Source organism: Vipera ursinii (genome assembly GCF_947247035.1).
Source record: "Vipera ursinii genome assembly, chromosome: 1".
In the NCBI taxonomy this organism is placed as follows: domain Eukaryota; kingdom Metazoa; phylum Chordata; class Lepidosauria; order Squamata; family Viperidae; genus Vipera; species Vipera ursinii.
In genome coordinates this window covers 316,110,962-316,135,015 of record NC_139512.1, presented here as the reverse complement: position 1 = coordinate 316,135,015, position 24,054 = coordinate 316,110,962, and the positions used below count along the sequence as shown (strand labels likewise).

Sequence of the window (24,054 nt, the reverse complement as noted above, 5' to 3'; positions counted from 1 at the left end):
TATGTTTAGTCTCATACAGTATTATCTATTATAGTATGCACCATATAAACCTGGAAGCAAAGGAACTAAAGCACAAAGAGCTAAACAGTTGGGCTTGGAACAAGCAGCCAACTTGCTCCTTGAGAATCCGAAGGAACTCAACTTATTCTTTTATGTCAAGTCCAACGTCAAAGGTAAGCGTGTATCTTTTAGAAGCATTAGAGTATATAAACAGAAATGTTTTGAGTATGGTTCTGCAATTTGGTGGAAACTTGTAGCCCCTTTGAGAACAGCAAACGGCTTTGTTTGCAGCAGATTCCCGCCTTTTTCTGAATTATCTATTGTCCTGGTTAGAAATTTTGGAGGCCTGGTGATAATAGAGTCAGTACTGGGAAAATTAACTTGGCTTGAGATAATATTCTCATTGTACCTTTTCTTCAGATGCTTGCTGAATATGAGTAGAAACTAAGTAGATTGGAGAACTCTTTCTCCCAGCCTCATTCACTGAAGTTCCCTTTGTTATTTTAAAATACTGTATACTGTTGGCTTTGCAGTAGGAAAGTTATTTGTTCATGTATAACATTTCCATTCCTCACCAATAATCCTCAGGCTTATTCAAGCATACAAACGTTTTTAAATATGCTTAATACTGTTGATTAAAATGACTGAGATTGACTATGACAAAGAAGTTAGTTCCAATAAAGATGCACGTTTTCTGGCAGGCCGGTGCTGTTTTTTACCATCCCTAGAGATCTTTAGGGTGGAAAGGCTGAGGTAAATCAAGAATACATAAATATCTTTGATCCCAAATGAGCCTCAACAACATCAACTTCCTCCTGATTAGTGAAAATAAGATACTGAAGCTTGCAGCCACGTTTTAGTATGCTGCCATACATACAGTTTCAACACATTGTAATATAAAATATTAAAAGATTAATAACTTGCTTAAAAGAGATAAAGAAGAGGCAAATCTGCACTTAATCAATAAGGGGATGACTGAAAGAGATAGATGTCAGCTCTTTGAGGAAGATCAAGTTAGGCAATAGGCAATGTAAAGATTGTTGGAGCTCTACCCTATAGTTGTAGGTCTGAAAATAGAATCTTTAAAGCTTGGCAGTTTCCCTCTGTCACGTGTTATACCAAAGTGGTTTTTTAAATCTTATTTTCACACTTGTTTATTCTCTCTCTCTCTCTCTCTCTCACTCACTCACTCACTCTCTCTCACTCTCTCTCACTCTCTCTCTCTCACTCTTTGCTAATGGTACTTGGATATCTTTGCTTTATCTCTGTTTTCTTCTATAGTAGGATAGGATGGTTTGGGAAGGAGTTAAGGAAAGTGTGTGGGTCTGTAATTCATTCCCAAAACAATGTTCCAGGGTTTTCTTGGCATTCAAGGGGGGGGACTGAGTCTAATAGAGCACAGATATATAACCTTGGGTAACATTAATTTATATCAGGGAGACAATAATGCTTTGAGGTAAAGTGAGAAAAAGAGTGTTATCATTGACAAGATAATCTCTATACCTGCTCTGTCTTAAGCCAGATTGTCCAGGCCTGGGGACTCGAAGGAGTCATGGATTGTAAATAATCATATTATTTACTACTTTCCCCACAGAACAGTTAGCTTGTTAATCATTTGCCATTAAGGTTTTTGTTAATATGCTAAGATAATAAAGCTGATGGGCAAGTGTTGCAATTCACTGCTTCTGACCTCTGAGACAAAAGAAAATTAATTTTGAAAGAGGTGATGTTTTTTATTTCGTACGTTAGAGTATAATGTGTATACAGTATAGTGTAATTATAGATAAATCTGTAGGGGGCAATCTTAGATAGCAAAATGTACTGATTTTTTTTTAAAAAATATGCTTTTTATAGAGAATGACCTAAACAGTGTTTCCAGTTCATCTTTTAACAGGATTTTTCTTTTTGGAAAAAAATGTTTTACTAACATTTTGTTAAAATAAAATTCTGTAGCTGGGAGGTACTGTTAACTGAACTTTATGATAGTTTCCACAAGACCTCCTTGTTGATTTTAGCAAGAGGAACATTATTGGTTCACACTTTTTGTATAACTCTCTCGATGTTTTGTCACCAGGCTAGGTCTGGCACTCATCAAAAAGACAAGAGGTGTCTATTCTGAGTGTATTTTATTGGGCAGGAAGTGGGTTTGAAGCCATCAGTTGTTGTTACACATAGGCTGTCTGTGAAAGGTGAATTATATGGTTGAGTTAGCTGTGAAATGTTTCAGTTCAGGTGCAGCATAGATGACAAATGTGCAACATTGTTTTTCTGTGACTGGGAAAAGGATGTGAAGTCCCTGAAACAGTTAGGCCTGGTGTAAGTAGAACTGTGACCTTCTCTTGCTTGACATCAGAACCATTCTTGCTGCATGGTTCAGTCTTTACTGTTATATAATAATAATAATAATAATAATAATAATAATAATAATAATAATAATAATAATAATAATAATAATAATAATAATAATAATAATAATTTTATTTATATACCGCCCTTCTCCCAAAGGACTCAGGGCGGTGACCTTTCATTTTCAGTTGATTTTTGGATTTTGTTAGCTCCCCTTAAAGCTTCGTATTGCCATTTTTGCAGGGTATTCTATTTGGTATTTAAAAACAAAATATTTTCCTTTAGGACTTTCCACCAAAGAGGAAGTAAAATTGGGAGTGCAGCATATCCTGGCCGACATGATTTATAAAGATAAAGAAACAAAGGATTTTATCAGAAATTTGTAAGTAATTTTTTCAGACACATATCCTTATCTTAGAGATTGGTAACATTGCATTTTCCAGACCTGTAGATTTGATGAAAGTCTTTGTTCCTGGATTGAATATATTCTTCCATATGATCAGACAAAAAATTTTGAGGGAGGAAGGAAGCAAGACTTTTGACATTTATTGTCAGTTTCCCACAAGGAAATTCAGTGGGGAAACCGACAAGAAGTCGGAAGTTGTTCCCACTCCCATTGATTTTTTGCACCCCTGTGGTCATTCTGTTGTCTCGATGGATGGAAGGAAGGAAGGAAGAAGAAGAAAGGGATAGAAGAAGTGGACAGGAACGAGCAAGGAAGAAAGGATGGAACGGAGGGAGGAAGGAAGGAAGGTTAGTTTCCAATCTGCCTGCCAGATTCCCACAAGGAAATGCAATGGAGAAGCTGGTAGGAAGTCGGAAGATGCTCCTCTCCCACTGCTTTTTTGCCAGCCTGTGGACATTCTGTTTCTCTATTTAAGTAAGGAAATGTCTCTGAAATGATGTCCCAATGAAGCACGAGTTGTCTGATTCTTCCCTAAAAGAGATCAAATTGCCTTAAAAGGAGCTATTTAGCCAATGCAGACAGGGTGGCAAATCCTCTCCTCCCCTCCCTTCCCCTTCCCTCCCCTTATCAGACCGTAGCCTCAGTGGGAACTTGTATCAAAGTCCAGTCAGGATAAAGTAGGAAGTCCTCTTGGGCGTTTCCTCTATCATTTCATCTCCCCGAGTTCCCCAATAAACTAAGAGGCTGTATTGGTTCTGCATTTTGGGCACTTTGGTGCAATCCAGTCCAGTGATCTTTATTCCACTGGGCAACCAGACCTTTGGTCAAACTGCCCACTAGATTCTCAAGAAACTCCCCAAAGAGCCCTCTGAAAGCCCACAGGATTTATTGGAAAGCCTTACAAATGAGGCCTCACATCTACGGAGATGCATAGAAACATAGAAGCATATGAAGAGCTGTAGTAATGCAGGGGTTAGAATGCAGTATTGCAGGCTAATTCTGCCCTCAGCCAGGAGTTCAGCTGGCTCAAGGTTGACTTCCATCCTTCTGAAGTTGGTAAAATAAGGACACAGATTATTGGGGGCAATATGCTGACTCTGTAAACTGCTTAGAGAGGGCTGTAAAAGTACTATGAAGCAATATATACTAAGTGTAAGTGCTATTGCTGTTGATTGCCAATTTAGCTATTCATCCCTCTGATGCCAAATCTGAAACTTAAGTAGGCAAATTTCTGAGAGTGGAATTCTTTCCTCCTCCACCACCCAGTTTTCAGAAACAAAAGGCAGGCTTGCCCTTCAATTAAATTGTGGCTGTCTCAAAATCAGGAGACTTGAAGGCCAGGGATTAGTTCATACTCCTCACAGGATCCAAGCCAGGTGAGATCTCCAAATTCTTTTGCAGGAAGGCATGGTATATATAGTTTGACTTTGGCTTACTATGCGATTAACAACTACTTTGTTTGGTTTGTAATTTCTTTTTCTTGGAGAGGTTTTAAGCTAAGACAAAAGCACAATCCACAAGATCACTTAGTAGAGGGGATTTTGTCTTTGATTATAAGGGTCATATCAAAAGGGTCTATTCTAAAGTAATAGGTAGGATCAGGATGAAAAAAATTAAATAAATTCCATTCATTTATATCTAATTAAAGTTAAATGGGATAGCCATTAAATATAGCTGTACATTTAATAATTTATGCTATAATTTATAATTTATGCTATCATGACATTAAAATTTCTATTTTCATATCAAATGTCTATAGAGATTCTCAATCATCCAGGTCATGGTTGTCCCAAAGGTGCTTTTTAAAAGGCAGCTGGACTTCCTTGTTTTTTTTCTTTGATAATGTTTCGCTTCTCATCTAATACTTCTTCAGTTCTGGCTGAATGATGAGGATCGGAAAGATTTATATTCCTTAGCAGTCACCTGGTCATTAAATTTGTATGTGTGTGGAGGGGGGTATTGGTTTTTGGAAAGCACCTAACGCGTTTCTGACTTGGCATTATGAATGAAATATATCCAGGGCTTTTTTTGTCATAGAACGCTCAGAACGGAGTTCCGGCACCATTTTTTGGTTGGAACCTTGTATGGTAGGCATGGCGGGTTGTATGACATGTGTGAGTACTGGCACCTTTTTCTTTTACAAAAAAAGCACTGAATATATCAGATTAATTTTGTAAAATACGTTTGTTCTAATATACTATGAAATTTAGAATGATAATGAAATTACGTATTTTTATTAATGTTGCTATTATTCAGATGTACAGAGAAATTCTCTTGACTAAAGGATTTTGTTTGTTTTAAAAATATAGATGTCAAAGTAAATACGTTTGCATTCAGTCATGTCTAGCAAAAGTGACTTCTAAAAACATCAGTGAAAAAAATGTCAACAAATTTCATCTGTACCAAAATTTTTCTTGCAACATAAAAAGCATTCGACATCACCAGGTATGTTTGCAAATTTTCTAAAGAAGTACCTCTTAAATAAGAAAATAAAAAGATATATTTCTTGCAAGAAATTTGTTATGTACTATGGTAGTTAAAGTATTGACTACTAGTGGGGAAACCTGGGATCTAGTTCATGCTCATCCACGGAAACTTAGTGAGTCACTTTGAGCCAGTCACTCTCTGGCAGCCCAAAGAGTTGTTGTCTTATGGGGAAAAAGAACAAGAGAGTACTGCACCTGGAACCTTGCAGTCCTGAATGAAAGGCCAGATATAAATATAGTAGATAAAATAAACAATCTAGTTCTTGAACTATTTTCCTGTTGCCTAGACAGTCTTGTGCATGGAAAGGAAAACATGTTTTGTTTCAAACCTGAAGCAAGCAAATTGTCACTTTGAAGTTTCCCTGTACTGTTCTCGATCGGTCTCAGCTGGCCAAGCCAATATTTGGTGCGTTTGGATTTTTCCAGATTTTAACTGTAACAAATTGTGGAAAGGTCTTAGGAGTGAGTAGAGACGAGTTAGTGTGCCTTGCCCCTCTCTCCTTCTTGCCAACCTGCATCACTTTTGGTATGTTCATGGAGAAGACTCAAGTGAACTGGTGGGATGTACAGTATCTTGTTTGTGTGTGGGGTAAGCCAGTGGCTATGCCTCATGGGTTTCAGGTCATGATAATATGATAAACCTGATTTGTTTTTCCTGTAGTTTATAGAATAAGCCATAGTGGTTCAGTAAGCTATACAAACCACAATGGCTGGGTTTTCACATGATAATAATGTAAAGATGAGTGGAGAGAAACTATTTGGGAGTACTTTATTGTGGTCCCCTCAGACTGGCCATGTTACTATTGCTTTAGGAAGAGAGGGATTCCATTCCTTCCCCTTATTTAATGATTTGCTGCCTTTCATCTCTTACACTGCAGTGCAGCCCAGCCATTGATGCCAAAGATATGGCTCTTTGACAGGAATCAAAAGTAAATGGCAAAAAGTGGAAGTAAAATTCTACTTAGGCTTAGCAATCAGGGTCTGGAACAGCCAGTGCCAACCAAGAGGCTCTTGTGGCTTCATGATGAGCAGATAAATTGAATCTGTCATTCAAAGAATTTCCAAACTCACTATCTCCTCTCAACTAAGTTCCTGAACAAGGGATATAAATGGAGGGGGCTGACTTCAAAGAACCTCTGTGGGAGAGACTTGGGATTTCAGTAGAAGGATGGATATAGTGAAGTTCTGCTTTCTTATCCAAGTATAGCTTTCTGCTGTCTGAATAAATGGTTAAAAGCAGTCCTCTCCACAAGAAGCGAATTGTTAACCTTATCTTCATAGATAGACAAAATACTGCACTCTCTAATGTCCTGTAAATAAGCTTCCTTTTTACAAAAATAAGTAAAGGTAAAGGTTCCCCCGCACATGCGTGCTAGTCGTTTCCAACTCTAGGGGCTCATCTCCGTTTCAAAGCCGAAGAGCCAGCGTTTATCCAAGGACATCTCCGTGGTCATGTGGCTGGCATGACTAGATGCCAAAGGCGCACGGAACTCTGTTACCTTCCCACTGTAGTGGTCCCTATTTTTCTACTTGCCTTTTTTACGTGCTTTCGAACTGCTAGGTCGGCAGAAGCTGGGACAAGTAACGGGTGCTCACTCTGTTACACGGCACTCGGGATTCGACCCGCCAAACTGCCAATCTTCTGATCAACAAGCTCAGCGTCCTAACCCACTGAGCCACCGCATCCCTTCTTACAAAAATACTGCCTTGCTACTCTTACAGCACCACAGTTGAAATTTTTTTAAAAAAATAGAAGTAGGTTGTCATCAAAATGGCTTTTTAAAAAATATGTGGAGTTTGCTGCTGAATTTTAGTTTAAACTCCTATTGTAGATATATGTAAATATGTAATGTAGTAGACTATCCTACTGTATCCTTGAAGTTGCCCAGCGCAACTGGTACAAACAGCTCTGATCTTCACATGTCAGCTCCCTCTCCCCATTTCCCACCATTAGATGCCCAGGTGTGGATTACCCCCAAATGCCTCCCCTCTCCCTTCTCCTTTGATGGCAGGATGCCAGCAAGGCACCAGGCCAACGATGGAGATCCTGACAGTAAGGGTTACATAAACAGATTCCTTCCCCCAGACATACATGCTCTGTAATTTCTGTGTTTAAGGAGTGAACACTAGTCAACTTTGCATGGCAACATAATATTAGTTTATACGAAACATTTTTAAAATTCAGCTGAAATTTATTTACCAGTAGTCCTTGACTTACGACAATTCAGCTATGTTTGAAGTTATGGTAGTGTTGATCCATCCCCAAAGTTACAGCTGTTGTAGTTACATGATAGCAATTCTGGCACTTGGCAGCCCACCTGCACTTTTTTTTAATTTTTATTTTAATTCCATTTATATCCCGCCCTTCTCCAAAGACTCAGGGCGGCTTACAAGCTTAGCAGTAGCCTTCATTCTATGTATATGCCTGCTTATTAGGGCTTTCACACACCCCCCAAGCGGCATTATTACAAAGTCAGCTTAATTGCCCCCAACAATCTGGGTCCTCATTTTACCTACCTCGGAAGGATGGAAGGCTGAGTCAACCTTGAGCCTGGTGGGATGCGAACCTGCACTAATTGCAGGCAGCTGGTGTTACTTAAGGAGGCATTAGCCCACTGCTCCACCAAGGCTCTTTTTTTTTTTTTTTTTTATTGAAAAGTTTTACAATACAATTTTCCATTAAAAACCCCCATCCCCCCCGACCCTCCCCTCCCCAGCTCCCCCCTCCCTCTTCCCTCCCTTGCCTCCCCCCTTCCCCCCTCCCTCTTCCCTCCCCGTACCTCCCCCCCACCCTCCTCCCCCCCCGGACTTCCCAGAGCTAAATACAAGGTATATATATATAAAAACAATCATAAGCAACCATATACTAACAACCATAAATTCTAAAATCCATCACCCTCTAACTTGTATAAGAACAAACAAAACTTAACATTATTAAATATATATAAAAAAGAAAATTGGAAAAGAAAAGAAAAAACACGAAAGAAGACTTATTCAAATGCTAGATAAAACTTCTTAACCCTATACTTATTCTGGATAAACTCAATCCACTTTCTCCATTCCATAATATAACGTTCTTGCGAGTGATCTTTCAAATAAGCCGATATCTTCGCCATCTCTGCCAGGTCGGAAACCTTTAAAGTCCATTCTTCTATGGTCGGCAGCTCCTCTTTCTTCCAATATTGTCCTATCAAAAGTCTTGCTGCCGTAATTAAATTCAGCATCAACTTAGAGTCCACCACTGTAGTATCAACAATTATTCCCAACAAAAAAAATTGCGGACAAAACTTTATCCTCCTTTTAAAAATCTTCTGTATATTCCACCAGATTTTAATCCAAAAGGCCTTAACCTTTTTACATGTCCACCATATGTGAAAATATGTTGCATCTTCAGCCCCGCACCTCCAACACTTAGGCTGATAATTCGGGTACATACTTGCAAGTTTTTTAGGATCTAAATGCCATCTATAAAACATCTTATAAAAATTCTCTCTTAAATTTTGAGCTTGAGTAAATTTCACATTCCTCACCCAAATCTTCTCCCACATGTCCATAGTAATAACTTCCTGGATATTTTGGGCCCATTTTATCATACAGTCCTTAACAAGCTCTGTTTCTGAATCAATCTCAATCAATGCAAGATATATCCGTTTAATGTGCGCAGGTCCCTGATTTCTAATTTGCTTTATCAAATTTTCATCAATCGTTGCAAATCCAATTTTCTGGTCTTCTTTCCACCTGGCCCGTAGCTGAGTATATTGAAACCCTGTTTGTACAACCTTCTCTTCTCGCAAGAAGCTATATGATTTCAAACACCAAACATTCCTTTCTAAACTTAAAATTTCCTTGTAGGTAGTCTCATCGTGTTTGAAACCAGCATGTATATTTTCTATTGCGTGTTTTGGAATTGCCCACAATGGTATCTTACAACTTAGCTTATGTCTATACTTCTTCCAAACTCTCAGCAATGCCTGTCTTAGAATATGCGTCCTAAACACGGTACCTACCTTCTTATCATACAACAAATATGCATGCCAGCCAAACAACAAATCATGGCCCTCAAGATTTAATAACCTCGATTGCGTCAAATTAATCCAATCACTTATTCCTACTAATGCAGCAGCTTCATAATATAATTTAAAATTAGGCAATTTAAGGCCACCTCTCTCACAAATATCCTGCATAATCTTAAGTTTAACTCGTGGCTTTTTCCCTGCCCACACAAATTTATTGATACCACGCTGCCATTCCTCCAAGTTAGAATCTTTCTTAAGAATCGGTATCATTTGAAATAAAAATAAAAATTTGGGCAGGACATTCATCTTCACTGCTGCAATCCGTCCCAACAAAGTCAATTGCAATTTTTGCCAACTCTCCAATTCTTTTTGAATTTTCCCCCACAATTTTTCGTAATTATTTTTATATAGCTTTGTATTCGAGGGCGACAAAATTACCCCCAAATATTTAACCCTTTTAACAATCTCAAATCCAGTTAATCCTTCCAAGAAGGCCTTCTGTGAAACTGTCATGTTTCTAGCCAAAATTTTAGTTTTCTGTATATTTACTTTAAATCCAGAAACCTTCCCATATTGTGTTATTATCTCTATCAGGTCCACAACAGAATTCTCTGGCTGGGTCACTGTAACAACCAGATCATCTGCAAATGCTCTCAATCTATAGTCTTGATCTCCAACTTGTATCCCCTTAATTTTTTCCGAATTCCGAATCTTGTTCAATAATATCTCTAAAGTTAATACAAATAACAAGGGCGATAACGGACATCCTTGCCTTGTACCCTTCTCAATATTACATACTGCCGTCAAGCTATTGTTAACTATGATTCGGGCAGTTTGCTTTTGATATAATGCCCTAATCGGCTGCAAGAAATTTTCCCCAAAATCCATTTTATCTAACATTCTCAACAGAAATTGCCAATTCAATTGATCAAAAGCCTTTTCAGCATCTAAAAAGATTAGCGCTGCAGAGATCTGGTTGTGTCTTTCCAAAAACTCTAACACATCAACTATATGTCTAACATTATTTTTCATTTGCCTACCACTAATAAACCCCGTTTGATCCCCATGAATCACCTGTTGCAGAACCCTCATCAGTCTATTAGCCAAAACCTTAGCAAATATCTTATAATCTGTATTTAAAAGCGAAATCGGTCTGTAATTTTTAACTTGAGTAGCATCCTGATCTTCCTTCGGAATCAATGAGATAAAAGCTGTTCTCCAAGACGGTGGCACCTTTCCCCCCCTCTGGATTGTCTGGAACAGTTCCTTTAACGGTTTTATCATCTCAAATTGTAAATTTTTATAAAAGGCCGCAGACAAGCCATCCGTACCGGGCGCCTTATCAACCTTCAAATCCTTAATTGCTGTAAGGATTTCTTCTTCTGTGATCAGTTGGTTAATCCCCTCTCTTTGTGCTTGCGTAAGAACTGGAATATTAGCATTCTCCAAATATTTATCAATGTCTTTTACCTCAATTTCCTCTTTGGTATATAATTTTGAATAAAAATCCACAAAAGCATCCTTAATTAGATTCTGTTGAAACACAACCCTTCCTTTATATTCAATCTTGTCTATGTTAGAGGCCCTTTGTTTCTTCCTCAGTCTATAGGCTAACCATCTGCCTGGTTTATTAGCGTTGCAAAAAGTATTATGCCTAGCAAACCGCAGATTGGTTGCCACTTGGTCTGCCATTAATTTATCAAATTGTCCTCTTAACAGCCTAATAGCCTCTTTAATCTTCACGTCCCCTAGATTCAAAATCAAAACCCTTTCTTTTTCCTTTATTTCATTCTCCAGTTCTTTCCTTCTAGTTTCCATTACACGTCTACGTCTATTATTCATATATATCAACACCCCTCTCATATAGGCCTTACTAGCATCCCAAACCATATCCATCGAGGTACCCTTATTCATATTAATCTCGAAAAAATCCTTCATCCGCTGTTTACATTCTTCCACATTTCTCTGATCTCTAAACAAGTTCTCATTTAGGCGCCACGAGCGCCTATCTCTTTTCTCCTTATCAATCTCCAACCAAACTGGACTGTGGTCTGAAATAGTTCTTGCACATATCTTCACTTTTTTAGTTCTCAAAAAGAAGTCATTAGTCAACAAAATAAAATCAATCCTTGAGAAAGATTGGTGTCTGTCAGAGTAAAAAGTATAATCCTTCTCCTGCAGGTGCCTCTCACGCCAGATATCTCGCAATTCCAAATCATCCTTCAATTCAAAAAAAGCTTTAGGCAATCTGGCGTGGCTTGGAACACGCTTAAAAGCTCCAGCTTTATCCAAGTGTACATCCAGAACACCATTCCAATCTCCCATAAAAATAAAAGATTTATAATCCAACTGGGTAAGCTTTGTATGAAGTAAGCTAAAAAAATCAGCTTGTTGTTGGTTAGGTGCATATAGTCCAACTAGAAGCATCTTTTTACCTTCTAACAGCAGCTCAATCATAACATATCTTCCATGCTTATCTGCTTCTATTAAATCTGCTGTTAGAGCACTTTTAACATAAACAACTACTCCATTTTTCTTATTCTCTGCAGAGGCAACAAAATGCGTACCCAGTCTCGCGTTCAATAAATACTTTTGATCCAAAACTCTAATATGCGTTTCTTGCAAACATATAACGTCTATCTTAAATTGCTTTAAATATTGAAAAACTTTCTTCCTCTTCTGCGGTGAATTCAGTCCATTAACATTCCAAGTTAAAAATTTAGTTGCCATGAATATTCTCCAGAAGCCCATGGACCACAGCCTTGATAGGACTAACTTCTTTAGGCCGTGCTCCTCCCACAGCTTGACTGTATGTACGTTGCGAAGAAACTGAAGACTTTTGTTGATCTTGTTCTATTATTTTCTTTGCTCGTTTTAAAGCAGCACGCGTCACTCTTTGCTCTCTAGGATCATCCAAAGAAGTTGTAACTTGATCTCCTCCCGCTCCACTTTCCTCCGTTTCCTCCTCTTGTTGTTCTTCTTCTCCAGATCCTTTCCCAGCTTCCAGGAGCGTTAATGGAGTTGCTTTTAAGACATTGTTGTAAAAATCACGCGCTTGCTTCACAGTAATCAACCGGTACCTTTTACCTTCATGCATCACCATCAACCCCTGAGGAATCTCCCATCTGAACCTTATATCTCTTTGCTTGAGCTCATGCACGAGGAATGTATAATCCTTCCTTCCCCTTAAAATCCTTGGAGGAATTTCTTTTAAAACCAAAACTTCTTGTTCAGCAATCACCACTTTAACATCATAGGCAGCTTGTATAATTTGATCTCTGATCTCTCTTTTTGCAAAATAAACCACCACATCTCTAGGCAACTTCCTCTGTCTGGCAATCCATGAATTCACCCGAAACACTTTATCCATAGCTGCTCTTATTTCAGATGCAGGCAGGTTTAATACTTCTTCAAAAGCCTCAGAGATCAGCTGCTTCAAGTCTTCTTTAGTATCCTCTTTTAAACCTCTGATTCTGACAGCAAACTGCATCTGGTAAAATTGGGCTAAACTTAAGTCCTTCTCCAGTTTATCTCTTACATTTTCATTCTCTCTTACTTTGACTTCTAATATAGCATTCCTTTGATCCAAATCATCCATCTTTTCATCTAATTCTTCCACACATTCCGCCACTTTATGCACTGAAGACAAAATGTCTACCTTCATCACGCTGAGCTTCTGTTCCATCCTCTCTTCCATTCTCTCCTCCAGTTTCTCCAATTTCTCCTCCATCTGCGCAAATTTATCAGCCATTGATTGATTAATTGAGTCCAAAAGTTTATCCACAGCATCTCGAAACTCCTTCGCTGTCAGCGCTTCAGAAGGGTGCAACGCCTGTAAAGATGATTGTTGCACTGGCGAGGATCCACCACTCCGAAGAGTTTTAGGGGGAGGTTTCGCCGCCATCTTTTAATCCTCAAATATGACGCACTTTCACTTAGAGTTTAAAAAGTTCAAGTAGTTAGAGAGTATATTAAAATAAGCCTCTTCACCTTTATCTCTTGCACCGCTCTGCCTGCTCCTTTAAATCATAGTCCTTTCTTCAGGCAGGGATGGTTCGCAGACGCCTGGCTCTGCTCCAGAAAATTCAGAGCAGACACGCCGGCCAGCTGGGAGCAACCCAGGCTACGGGGGAGTTCAATCCTTCAGCCGCCCAAGCTCCAAGCTCAGGCGGCCTCGGAGAGCTCTACCCCTACCTGGGGCCTCACCCCCTCCTCTTCTCCCGAGGAGGGGGCTTCAATTTCGCCCGAACAGCTGTTCGGCGCTGTTACGGGTGAAAAAACAAACAGCTGAGCCGCGGGCAGCCCGGGAAGGCTGTCTTCGGCGCCGCGACGCCACCGGAAGTCCCTCCACCAAGGCTCTTAACAACTATACTGGTGCTTCAACTTCCCCTCGCACCTATTTCCCGCCATCTGTGGCCTTTTGGTCGCCTGTACTCTGCAGCCTCTGCTGTCCTAGCTCACTTTTTTTGCCATCTTCTGCTCTTGCTGCTGACCATGCCTGCCTGCCCTGACCTTTTATGAGGTAGCTACTAGGCACAAAGGCTTTGTTCCTGAGGTCTTGTACTGCAGTTTCCTTGTGAGACCCGAGGAAGATGGTCTCTCACGTGGTATCAGGATGGGCATGTATCATACTATCAAGAAGATGTAGGATCAGATATATAGTAATCATACCTACATTCTCCACCTCTTTGTTGAGATTTGTGACTGAAGGAATATAGGTTCTCCAATCCAAGCCCAAATTGTAAATCTCATTGGATTTTTCAAATCTGCTATCTGATTTTTCTCAACCCCTGCATGGGTTGTTCCTGAGATCAACTTGTGCTTTCTAAGGTTTTTGGAAGTTGACTTACTGAGTCACTTGACCATTTTGAAACATATCTAGCCTATGGACAGCAAACAAGGAAGGGGAAAATGCGGCTGTAGTCTAAAAGGGGGTACATTTTCCTGTGAAGACTTGTGGCCATTAGCCAAGTGAAAAGAGTTGCATTAGGCCTTTTCAAAAAGGGAAAATGTTTTCTCCAGAGATAAAAGTGAGCTTGTACCTTTTATTCTAGGATAATGGCTGAGGAAGATGGAAACATTGTAGATTTCCCCTTGGGACTGACAAGAGTTCAAAATGTTTTCTTTGCACTTCCTGCCCGTGTTTTGAATTATGTCCTGAATCCCATACAGAGTTTCCAATTGTTTCACTCTTTTCTAAGCATGACCATATGGAATCATATTATTTGGTCTTGCCTCTCTTCAAGGTTTTATGGAACACCAATAGGGAGGGGGCTACATGAATTTTAGAGGAGATCTCATCCCAAAGAAAGGTACCATAACAGAGAAGGCATGCTTCCTGGGTCTTGGTAAATAATATTGTTTAGTGAAAGGAACCTGGAGAATAGCAGCTTGGCCAACGTATCCTGGCTGGGCAAAGGCTATAGGAGATAGACAGTCTTTCAAATAATCTGGTCATATGTCATATAGGGCTTTTCTAGGAACATAGGAGACAGAGGTATTAGGGATGTTCACTGCCCAGAGATCACCAAATATATTTAAAAACCTTTTTTAAAGGTGGATAAAAAAATAATAAGATCACTTTGAATCACACCTGGAAGCATACTGGCAATCACTGTGGCTCATAAACCAAATCACGTTCCACTAAGAAATACTGAACCAGATTTTTTTGGCAATCACGGAAAATGGAGATCCTGACATCACTCTGTAAGAGGTTCCACTGTTGTAATCTGGAGCCTGGTAGCTCTGCCTTACTCTTAGGCAATTTCAAATCCCTGACCAAGTCGTCTAGTTCACTCTGTGAAATTAGATGGGGTTCAGGAGGAGCCAAAAGTGGGCTAAACGGCCCTGGATCAGATGCATCCCGCTCATCATCTTTATCATCATCTGAGTCTAGAGAATAGGATTCTGGTGGATCTGGAATTGACAAGTCCTCACTGTGTGGTACAGGACGCAGTGCAGATGGACTGTTTGGATATTCCATGGTCCACTTCTTTCTTGAGATCCCTTTTGCAATTGGGGGAACCATGCAAAATAGCATTTGCTACTATAATTGGTGGTTCCCTCCGCACCACTGGGACTGTGAAAGGCATGGACTTTTTCTTCTTGTTTAGCCAAAGACGCAGATAATTTGCACATGTAACGCAACATTAATGAGGGGCCCAACTGTTGTCCTGATCCCCTATTTTTTTTACCTTTTTTATCACTACTGTCATACTGTGCTTTTGAGATGCAAATGTAACCATGCCACAAATGTAACAGAAATTATCTGCATTGTTTACACAGTTTTGAGTCATCTTGGCTTCTGATAGGAGAAAATATCATGCAACTGTTCCTTGGAAATGTTAGGCAATGACACTTTCACAAGCCATCAGATGTAACTGTATGATGCATAGATATGACCAAGACAAATGTACCTTGCAATAAAAGAACAATAAAATACAGGTAATAATTTTTAGTCTCAAATGAGGATAAATTTATACACTTCCCTGTGGTACCATTTTCATTGTTCTATCATACTTTTTCAAGACGTTATGAAGCATCGTGATCATTAGACACCTCCCTCCCATGTAGGCAAATATACTCACCTGTGTATAAATCGTAATTGTAAGATGCCTTGAAAACTTTAGCCAACCAGCACCTTTATCACCTGTTTTCTAGTTCATCTAAACAAAATATGTAAGAATTAACACATTTTATCTTGGAGGTTGATAAGTTGAATTACAGATAGCCCCTGTGACACATGTATGAAAGATCTTTTAAATTTTGTTGTAGCTCCAGCATACAAATGATAAGGGTGAACCTTTTATAAATGTTCGCTGAGTGATTTAAAAGGCTATAAAAAATTTTCATTGCTGAAGTACCTGGTTTTAAGTCATATAAAACAAATCTATTTTTCTTTAAAACTGAAACCAAGGTAATAGAAGATACTCCAAATCTCTATTCCAAATTTAATTGTTGCATATTATTCATATTTAAGGGACGTGGTGGCTCAATGGGTTAGGACGCTGAGCTTGTCGATCAGAAGGTTGGCAGTTTGGCGGGTCAAATCCCGAGTGTCGCATAGCAGAGTGAGCGCCTGTTACTCGTCCCAGCTTCTGCCAACCTAGCAGTTCGAAAGCATGTAAAAATGCAAGTAGAAAAATAGGGACCACTACGGTATGAAGGTAACAGCGTTCCGTGCACCTTTGACGTCCAGTCATTTATTTATTTATTTATTATTGGGACTTATATGCCGCCCTATCTCCCGAAGGACTCAGGGCGGCTAACAACAATAACATACAATAAATACAGAAGTCATGCCGGCCACATGACCACGGAGACGTCCTCGGACAAGTGCTCGCTCTTTGGCTTTGAAACGGAGATGAGCATCGGCCCCTAGAGTCTGAAACGACTAGCACGCATGTGCTGGGGAACCTTTACCTTTATTCATATTTATTTTTGATGTTTTTTTTAAATCTAATAAAACATAGCTAATGTTACTTCAGTAGAGGCTTTCTCCAACAGTCTTAATATCTCTGAGGTTTCAGAGGCTGGTGATGCCCATGAATTGCACCTGATGAAGTGTGTTTTGTCTTAAAATGTAACTTAGATGTCACTTGAGAGAGGTGTTTTAGTTTTCATCCCTCTTGTCACAACGGAATAATCCTGGCAGCACTTTGCTTGTGGATGTGCCTCCTCTTCCTCCTACTTGCCCTTTGTTTTGGCAGTCTGGGTACCTGATGTTAAAATATTTCACATGCAATTTTTATTGTTTGCTGTACTGTTCAGTGATATGTCAAGCCTGGTATGTCAACAAGCACCAGAAAAGCTGAAGAATATAAATTGGTGTGATGTCTCCAGGTCACTTTTTAGACCATTGTATTTAACATATGTGACATGTCTGAGTTAGATAGTGATTGAATTAATGTTCATGATGGACAGGGAATGCTTGCTTGTGACAGGCAGAGGCCTATAGCATCCATCAGTGTGTGCAATGACATGAGTATGTCAACTTTTAACAGCTTTTTAATGGTTTTTGCAAGTCTAATGTATTAAAAATGCATGGTTTTGTTAACATTTAGGCGCACATAGACAGCAAGTGTACATAGCAATCATCTGCTTTCTCTCTCTTGGCAGTTTAAATGCATGTTTGTTTTATTTAATGGAAATCTTCCATCAAGTGAATCAGAAAGTGAACATAGGGAGCAACCTTATACAATTTTACACATTCTAAATGTTTTGGACAGCAGTTCTCATTATCACCAGTCAGCATGGCCGTTGGGATGATGTTAGTTTTAGTCTGACATACCTGGAGGATACTGGTTAGGGAATACATGCAGCATAGTGGTTAGCTTGCTGAACAAGGTTTAGGCAGGCTTTTTCTCAGAGTAACCAGTTGGTGGTATACTTTGTGACAGTCACACTATCGTAGCTGAAACCAACAAGTTACGATTGTTCTGAGGGGAAATGGAGAAAAATGGGTCTTGAGAGAATTAATAAGGTAACTACTACATTTTAGCAATTTCTTTGAACATGCAGTGTTGTAGAGGATATCACATGCAAATTTTAAGAAGAAAATTAGGAATAAATTCTTTATCAGCTAAATATCTGGAAAAGAACCAAAATATGTTTAAAGAAACACTGCACAGCTATTGGGAATATGATTGATCTATGTAAATCTACAGCAGAATAATTTTTATTTATTTTTATTTTAATCCCATTTATATCCCGCCCTTCTCCGAAGACTCAGGGCAGCTTACAATTTAAGCACAAATCAATGTGCTTAGCAATAGCCTTCATTCTATGTATATGCCTGCTTATTAGGGCTTTCCCCCCCCCAAGCGGCATTATTACAAAGTCAGCTTATTGCCCCCAACAATCTGGGTCCTCATTTTACCAACTGAAATCAACAAGGACAGCAAATTACAGCAATATAACTGACAGTGGTCAAGGACAGAATTGACTATCACAGTATCTTAGTCCAGATGAGCAACATGTGCACCAGCCATAGCTCAGCATTACACCATTGTTGCAATTTTGCCTGTTCTTTGACCAGAAGCTAAGAATCTAGGAAGATTGTGAGTATGCTCTTTCTGGAAAAGCAGAAATCCATTGAAGAGTAAAGTTGGTACAATCCTGGAATAGTAGACTTCTGTATTCTTTTTTGCTTGAGTTTGTTTTAGCCCACTCAGATTCTGCCAATCTCCAGACACTGAATGAAGACTTCTCATTAGGTTCAGGGTAAAGTTAGACAGCATCTTGACACTTTAACCTAAATCCACAGCTTCCAATAGCTTCCAACAGCTTCCTGATGTTAGAAGAAAGATTCAACCCCTGAGTCACGCCATAATAGAATGCCTGTTGGAGTAGCCTCTTATCCCCTGAACAACTGCTAACGACCTGTCTCAAAATGATGCCTCCAATCCCTGATCCTCACAAGCAGCCCAGAAGGATACTATGATTGAAAGGTTGCTTAGAGTTCTAGGAGAATATGTTCCTTCTCTCCCACCAAATCCCATTATAGGTCATCCATGAGAGTGACCAATGCAGTTTCCATACTATGCCCGAAACCAGACTGCCACAGGTCTAAATGTTTCATATTTTTCAGAGGTATAATTGCCACCTCTTCCATAGTACAATCCCCTAAATGGAGAGGTTGGAGATTGGAGGATAATTGTCTAGTTTCCTTGGATCAAGGATTAACAGCTGCAGCTATGCCATATATATATGTCCATATAAAACCTGCAATCTAAACATCATAGACTTTATTCCAGGAACAACTGGATTCTTCCATTTATGTATATTATGCATATTTAGCTGTATAATTTATTTATTTATTTATTTATTTATTTATTTATTTATTTATTTATTTGATTTATATACCGCCCTTCTCCCGAAGGACTCAGGGCGGTGTACAGGGCAGCAAAAATATGAATACAGGATGCAAGATTTAAAGTTAAATGATTGTGCCCAATGTAGTAGGTTAGTTAAAATAATGTTAAAACCCAAACCCATCAGGCCAGGCCAGCTTGTTCGAATAGATAAGTTTTTAGATCACGCCGGAAGGAGCGAAGGTCGGGGGCCATCCGGAGTTCAGCTGGTAAGCGGTTCCAAAGGATTGGTGCACCCACCGAGAATGCTCTCCCCCTGGGGGTCACCAGCCGACATTCTCTGACCGGTGGTACCCTGAGGAGGCCCTCTCTGTGGGAACGTACAGGACGGAGGGAGGTTGACGCCGGCAGTAGGTGCTCCCGTAGGTATCTTCAATTGTCAAAGTTTTATTTTGCAATTTTGTTGTGGAAGAAACGATAGCTGAGCATATCATCACATTTCTTTAGTTTATCTCGTAATGCAGATTTATAGGATTTGGAGTTCAGAAATATTGATTGGCTGACATTTTTAATCTTTTGGCTATCAATCTATCAGTGTATATCTATCTCTACATATCATAAATTCTTGCTATTTATATTTGGGATTTAGATTCTGGCTATTAACCGAGGAGAGAATCTGAAAATCTTGAAAGTAAAGATCAGCATTCCTGATGGAGTAAAGAACGAATTTTCTAGGTGGTGTGTAAATGAAAGGTTTGTATAGGGGTATAAATATGCCTATGTCAATGTTTTGTGGTTGTTCTCATTAATGAAGCATACTGAATGCATGCATTTTTAAAAAAATCATCTGAATTTGGGTTTTTCAAGATGAGGATAGGCAATTGTATTCTGGCTATCTGCATGGCAGAGATTGTAGCTTCCCAGTTGTCCATCATTAATTCTAGGCCGCGTACAGGTAATCTTCAACATACTAGCCTGAAATTACAGTTGTAACTTCTTGTGGTTGTAAATCAAGGCATCATGTGATCAGACCCAATTTTTTTTGGACATTTTGGGGGCAGTCATTAAATGCTGCAGTCATTAAGCAAATGTAACAATTGTTAAGCTAAATACATCAGCTGTTAAGCAAATCCAATTTCCCCAATGGGTTATTTTTTGTTATTTTTTTTGCTAGAAGCCAAAAGTAAACACTGGAAACTGGCAAAAAACCCATCACAAATTGTAATTATGTGACTGTGGGACACTACAAATGGCTGTAAAGCTGACTTCGTTGCCAAACACCTAAAATATCATATGATTATTGGGGCAAGATACACATTTTCTGCATAAGTTTTCTTATCTACTTGATTCTAGTACCAAATACTAAAGTGCCAAGAATTAGACATATTGGATGATACATGGATGTTCTGAAAACATTATTTCAGAATTTCAAATTATGAGGTTTAATTTTGTAAATGCTGTAGTATACAGTTTAGGCTGTAAACTCATAGATTTGTCTTAATGGAAGACATTCCACTAACTACATAGGGATTTTGAATCATATGTTGCTTGTTTTTAAATTGTTTTTTACATCTTCTGTGAATATTTGTATATCTGAAGTTTTGAATCACTGACATTTGTATGTGATATATCATGAACAGACAAATTATTCCCCCACTCCCAGTTCACTGTTTAGGTATGTTTTTTTTTGTTATTTAAGGTAGATTTTTTGGCCAGTGAGAAATAAGTGTAGAACAATTATTTTTCAAATGTAGTAAAATATTTTCTAATGAATGCTTAAGTTAGCTGAAACTAATTTCAGCTAACTTAAGCATTCATTAGAAAATATTTTACTACATTTGAAAAATAATTGTTCTACACTAGAACACTTGGCCACATTCATGTTTAACATTAAAAGTGTGCTATCTCAAATAAGGAAGAACAGTAGTATTTGGGCTGATTATGGGATAGGATAGGAATAAGGATGATGAAGGGGATGGGGATAGAAATAAGGATAGGGATAGGGATAGAATAGATCCTCAAGAGGTATGTCGAGATTTGAAGTGGCAACTGCTAGCTCACAAATGCTACCCATACTTCTCTTGTATTATATCAGCAGGAATTACCTGGATTGATTTTGGATTTGTAATCTAAGAAAATATTGACAGTTCCATAGGAATTAATGATTGATCATTGTCATGGATATTATGAAGAAAAGCACTTCTTGAGTTTATTTAGTGGGTTTACCTATATACATATTATTATTGTTATTTTTGACATGGTTTGATTTAAAACATTGCCAGAGTGACTACAATTTAAAATTTTCTGATTTACAGATGGAGACCAAAGGGCTATGCTAGTCCTGAATTAATGGAACTACTACGCTCTTCAATAGAAGATTCATATAAACGTCTTATTTATCCCCTTCTCTGCAGAGAGTTCAGGTAAAACAGTATATCTTCATTATTAAAAGGATAAGTAAAAAGATAGTAGTCCTTAATAGTCAGACTACAAACCTAGCAAATCTAGCATCCTGTTTTTCACAGAGGATAAACTAAATACTTATGAAATAGAAGCAGAAAATAAGATATTGTCTTCCAAATCCACAGAAGACATCCAAGAAGGTCTTCCATTCTTGTCTTCCAAAAATGATAGTGACATACTGCCTCTTGACATGGGAATTTCTAGATAGCCATCATAGCTATGAGCTTTGGATAAGCTTAACACATAGGGGTTTCTCTAATTTTAAAATAATTGAAGATGGATAGTTTTGACTGAAATGCATATGCATTCTCACTGATAGTGAAAACCCTGTGTATTACATGTTTGCAATCATGCAAAGGGGTATTGTCTCTTTGACTTTGAGACTTAGGAGAAATAGATGTTAAGAGATACCATACCAAAATTCCATGTCTGTTGATCAGCCATTTAATCTAGATTTTGCTATAATAATGTATTCTTACCAATAGTCAGTTGATATATGTTATATTTTACCCAAGTTTATCCGGACACGCAGTGTTTAATGTTCACTAAAACCCATAGGATTTATTTCCAAGGAGGTTTATCTAGGACTGAGATAGCAGAAGGATTTTTGACCCATGTTGTTTTTCCAGGAACAGTTTCATATCAGATACTAAGAATGTGCAAGCATTGGCAAGTTAAAGATATTTTTTCTTGGTAGTGCAAAGGATAAAAAGAAAAATGGGAAATGGGAAAAGTTGACAGTTTGTGCATCCAATCTGCAATTTGCTTGTGTTTTTTAATGATCATGCCATATTGTGTATTTTTTGTCCTCTGCTATCATTGAGTAAGATTGTTCTAATAGTCTTGATGCAGACTCCTGAGCTGCTAAAATTGTTTTCATTATATCCATTTCACAATCGCTGTTTCAGTAGTGCTCTCCATCATGTCGATCTAATCCCATTTGTCATACTTCTTTTAAGAGAAGTGGGGAGACTAATTGCTCCTGCTACAAATATCTTTGTGTCTGTCATTTTTCACTCTTAGATTAACAATCTAATTGGCATAATATTGGGCTCAACTTTGCTATGTAATGACTACAGAGTCGGAAGCCATCTGTTTTGTCAGTGACAATCTAATGGCTTCTTTTACTAGCTGAAATTGCAATTTTTGATATTGTAAGAATAAATTGTGATTTCAGGTTCAAACATGTAATTTCAAAATACATTTATGGGCACAGGTGTTTTTGAAAGGGTCCTGCTCCCTAATAGGTGAGAATTAAAATAAAGCTTCATTTGAGTCAAATTCAACAATCAAATGTCTTTCGTATGAATATGTCCAGGTGTATTTTTTTATGAAATAAACTAAGAGAAGAAGTCAGAGAAGGAACTTTTCAATGAGAATCAAAAAATACAATTTTGCATATTTATGAAAAACTCAACTTTTTTTCTCCCTTATCAGGTCAAAACTGACTTTAGATGCTGAACAGGAATCGGCAATGATGTTTGGAAGAAATCTTCGTCAGTTGCTTCTAACAAGCCCTGTGAGAGGGCGAACATTGATGGGAGTTGACCCTGGGTACACACACGGCTGCAAACTAGCAATTATTTCACCAACCAGTAAGTCTACAGTGCCATCTGAGAGAAATCCTACTTTTCACATGGGCATAAAACATCTTTCTTCAACTGATGTCCTCCAGATTTAGTTGAACCTAGCATCTTCCATTCAAACATAGAAACTTATATCTTTGATATGGAAAAATAAATACAGTACACTAAATCTATCCAGTTTTAAGTAAATGTGGCTACTATGAACGTCTTGAGATAAAAACAGTTTGAGAACATTTAAAGATCTCTCTCTCTCCTCCTCCTCCTCTTCCTCCCTCCCTCCCTCTCTCTCTCCCTCTCCCTCTCCCTCCCCCTCTCTTTTGGATAATGAAATTGCCCATACAAAATCTTTGCTCATGAGTTTACCAGCAATTGGCAGCTTGAGTCAGACATCCCTCATTGTTACTGGAGAAAGGCCTGTGCCCCTTCTTAATTCATTCTGTAGCAGAAGCCAATGAATAATCATAATTAATACTTGCTCCTAGCATTTTTACCAGCTGGGCTGCCTTCCTGGAACAGAACAGAAGCACATGCAATATATTTGAGAAATGTATATGAGTGTGATTTATACAACAACTGATTCCAATGATATTTCTTCATGTTTGCTTTTCCAAATGAGAAATATCAAAGTTGTTAAGCATATTACAACAATCTGTGGTATATGATAGGAGTTTTGATTGGTGTTGACCCTGCTAGCCTTAAAGAAAGTACTAAAAGCCTTGTTTTTCCCCTTGGCATTTCAGCCTGGATATTAGATGTGCCCATCTTAGGAGATAATATGATGAATTTGATAGTTAGAATGCATGTTTGTTTTTCTTTCTGTTATTGCTCTTAGCATTTCATGTTAGTTGCCCAGAATTGCTTTAGTGAATAAGGCAGCTGTATAAATTAAATAAAACAATAATTTATATTTTAAAAACTTGAATAATTTTAAAAAATGTG

The 24,054-nt window shown here is 38.4% G+C and overlaps 1 protein-coding gene across 1 annotated transcript in view; it reads left to right on the top strand.

Moving 5' to 3' along the window:
• Positions 1–24,054, top strand: part of SRBD1 (S1 RNA binding domain 1) — a 167,088-nt gene that overhangs the window by 14,175 nt on the left and 128,859 nt on the right. Inside the window, exons 7-12 of the mRNA XM_083361548.1 lie at positions 35–173; positions 2,632–2,728; positions 5,062–5,197; positions 19,716–19,819; positions 21,382–21,489; positions 22,967–23,124. Of these exons, the coding sequence (XP_083217674.1) occupies positions 35–173; positions 2,632–2,728; positions 5,062–5,197; positions 19,716–19,819; positions 21,382–21,489; positions 22,967–23,124 (742 nt within the window). The remainder of the gene's footprint in view (positions 1–34; positions 174–2,631; positions 2,729–5,061; positions 5,198–19,715; positions 19,820–21,381; positions 21,490–22,966; positions 23,125–24,054) is intronic.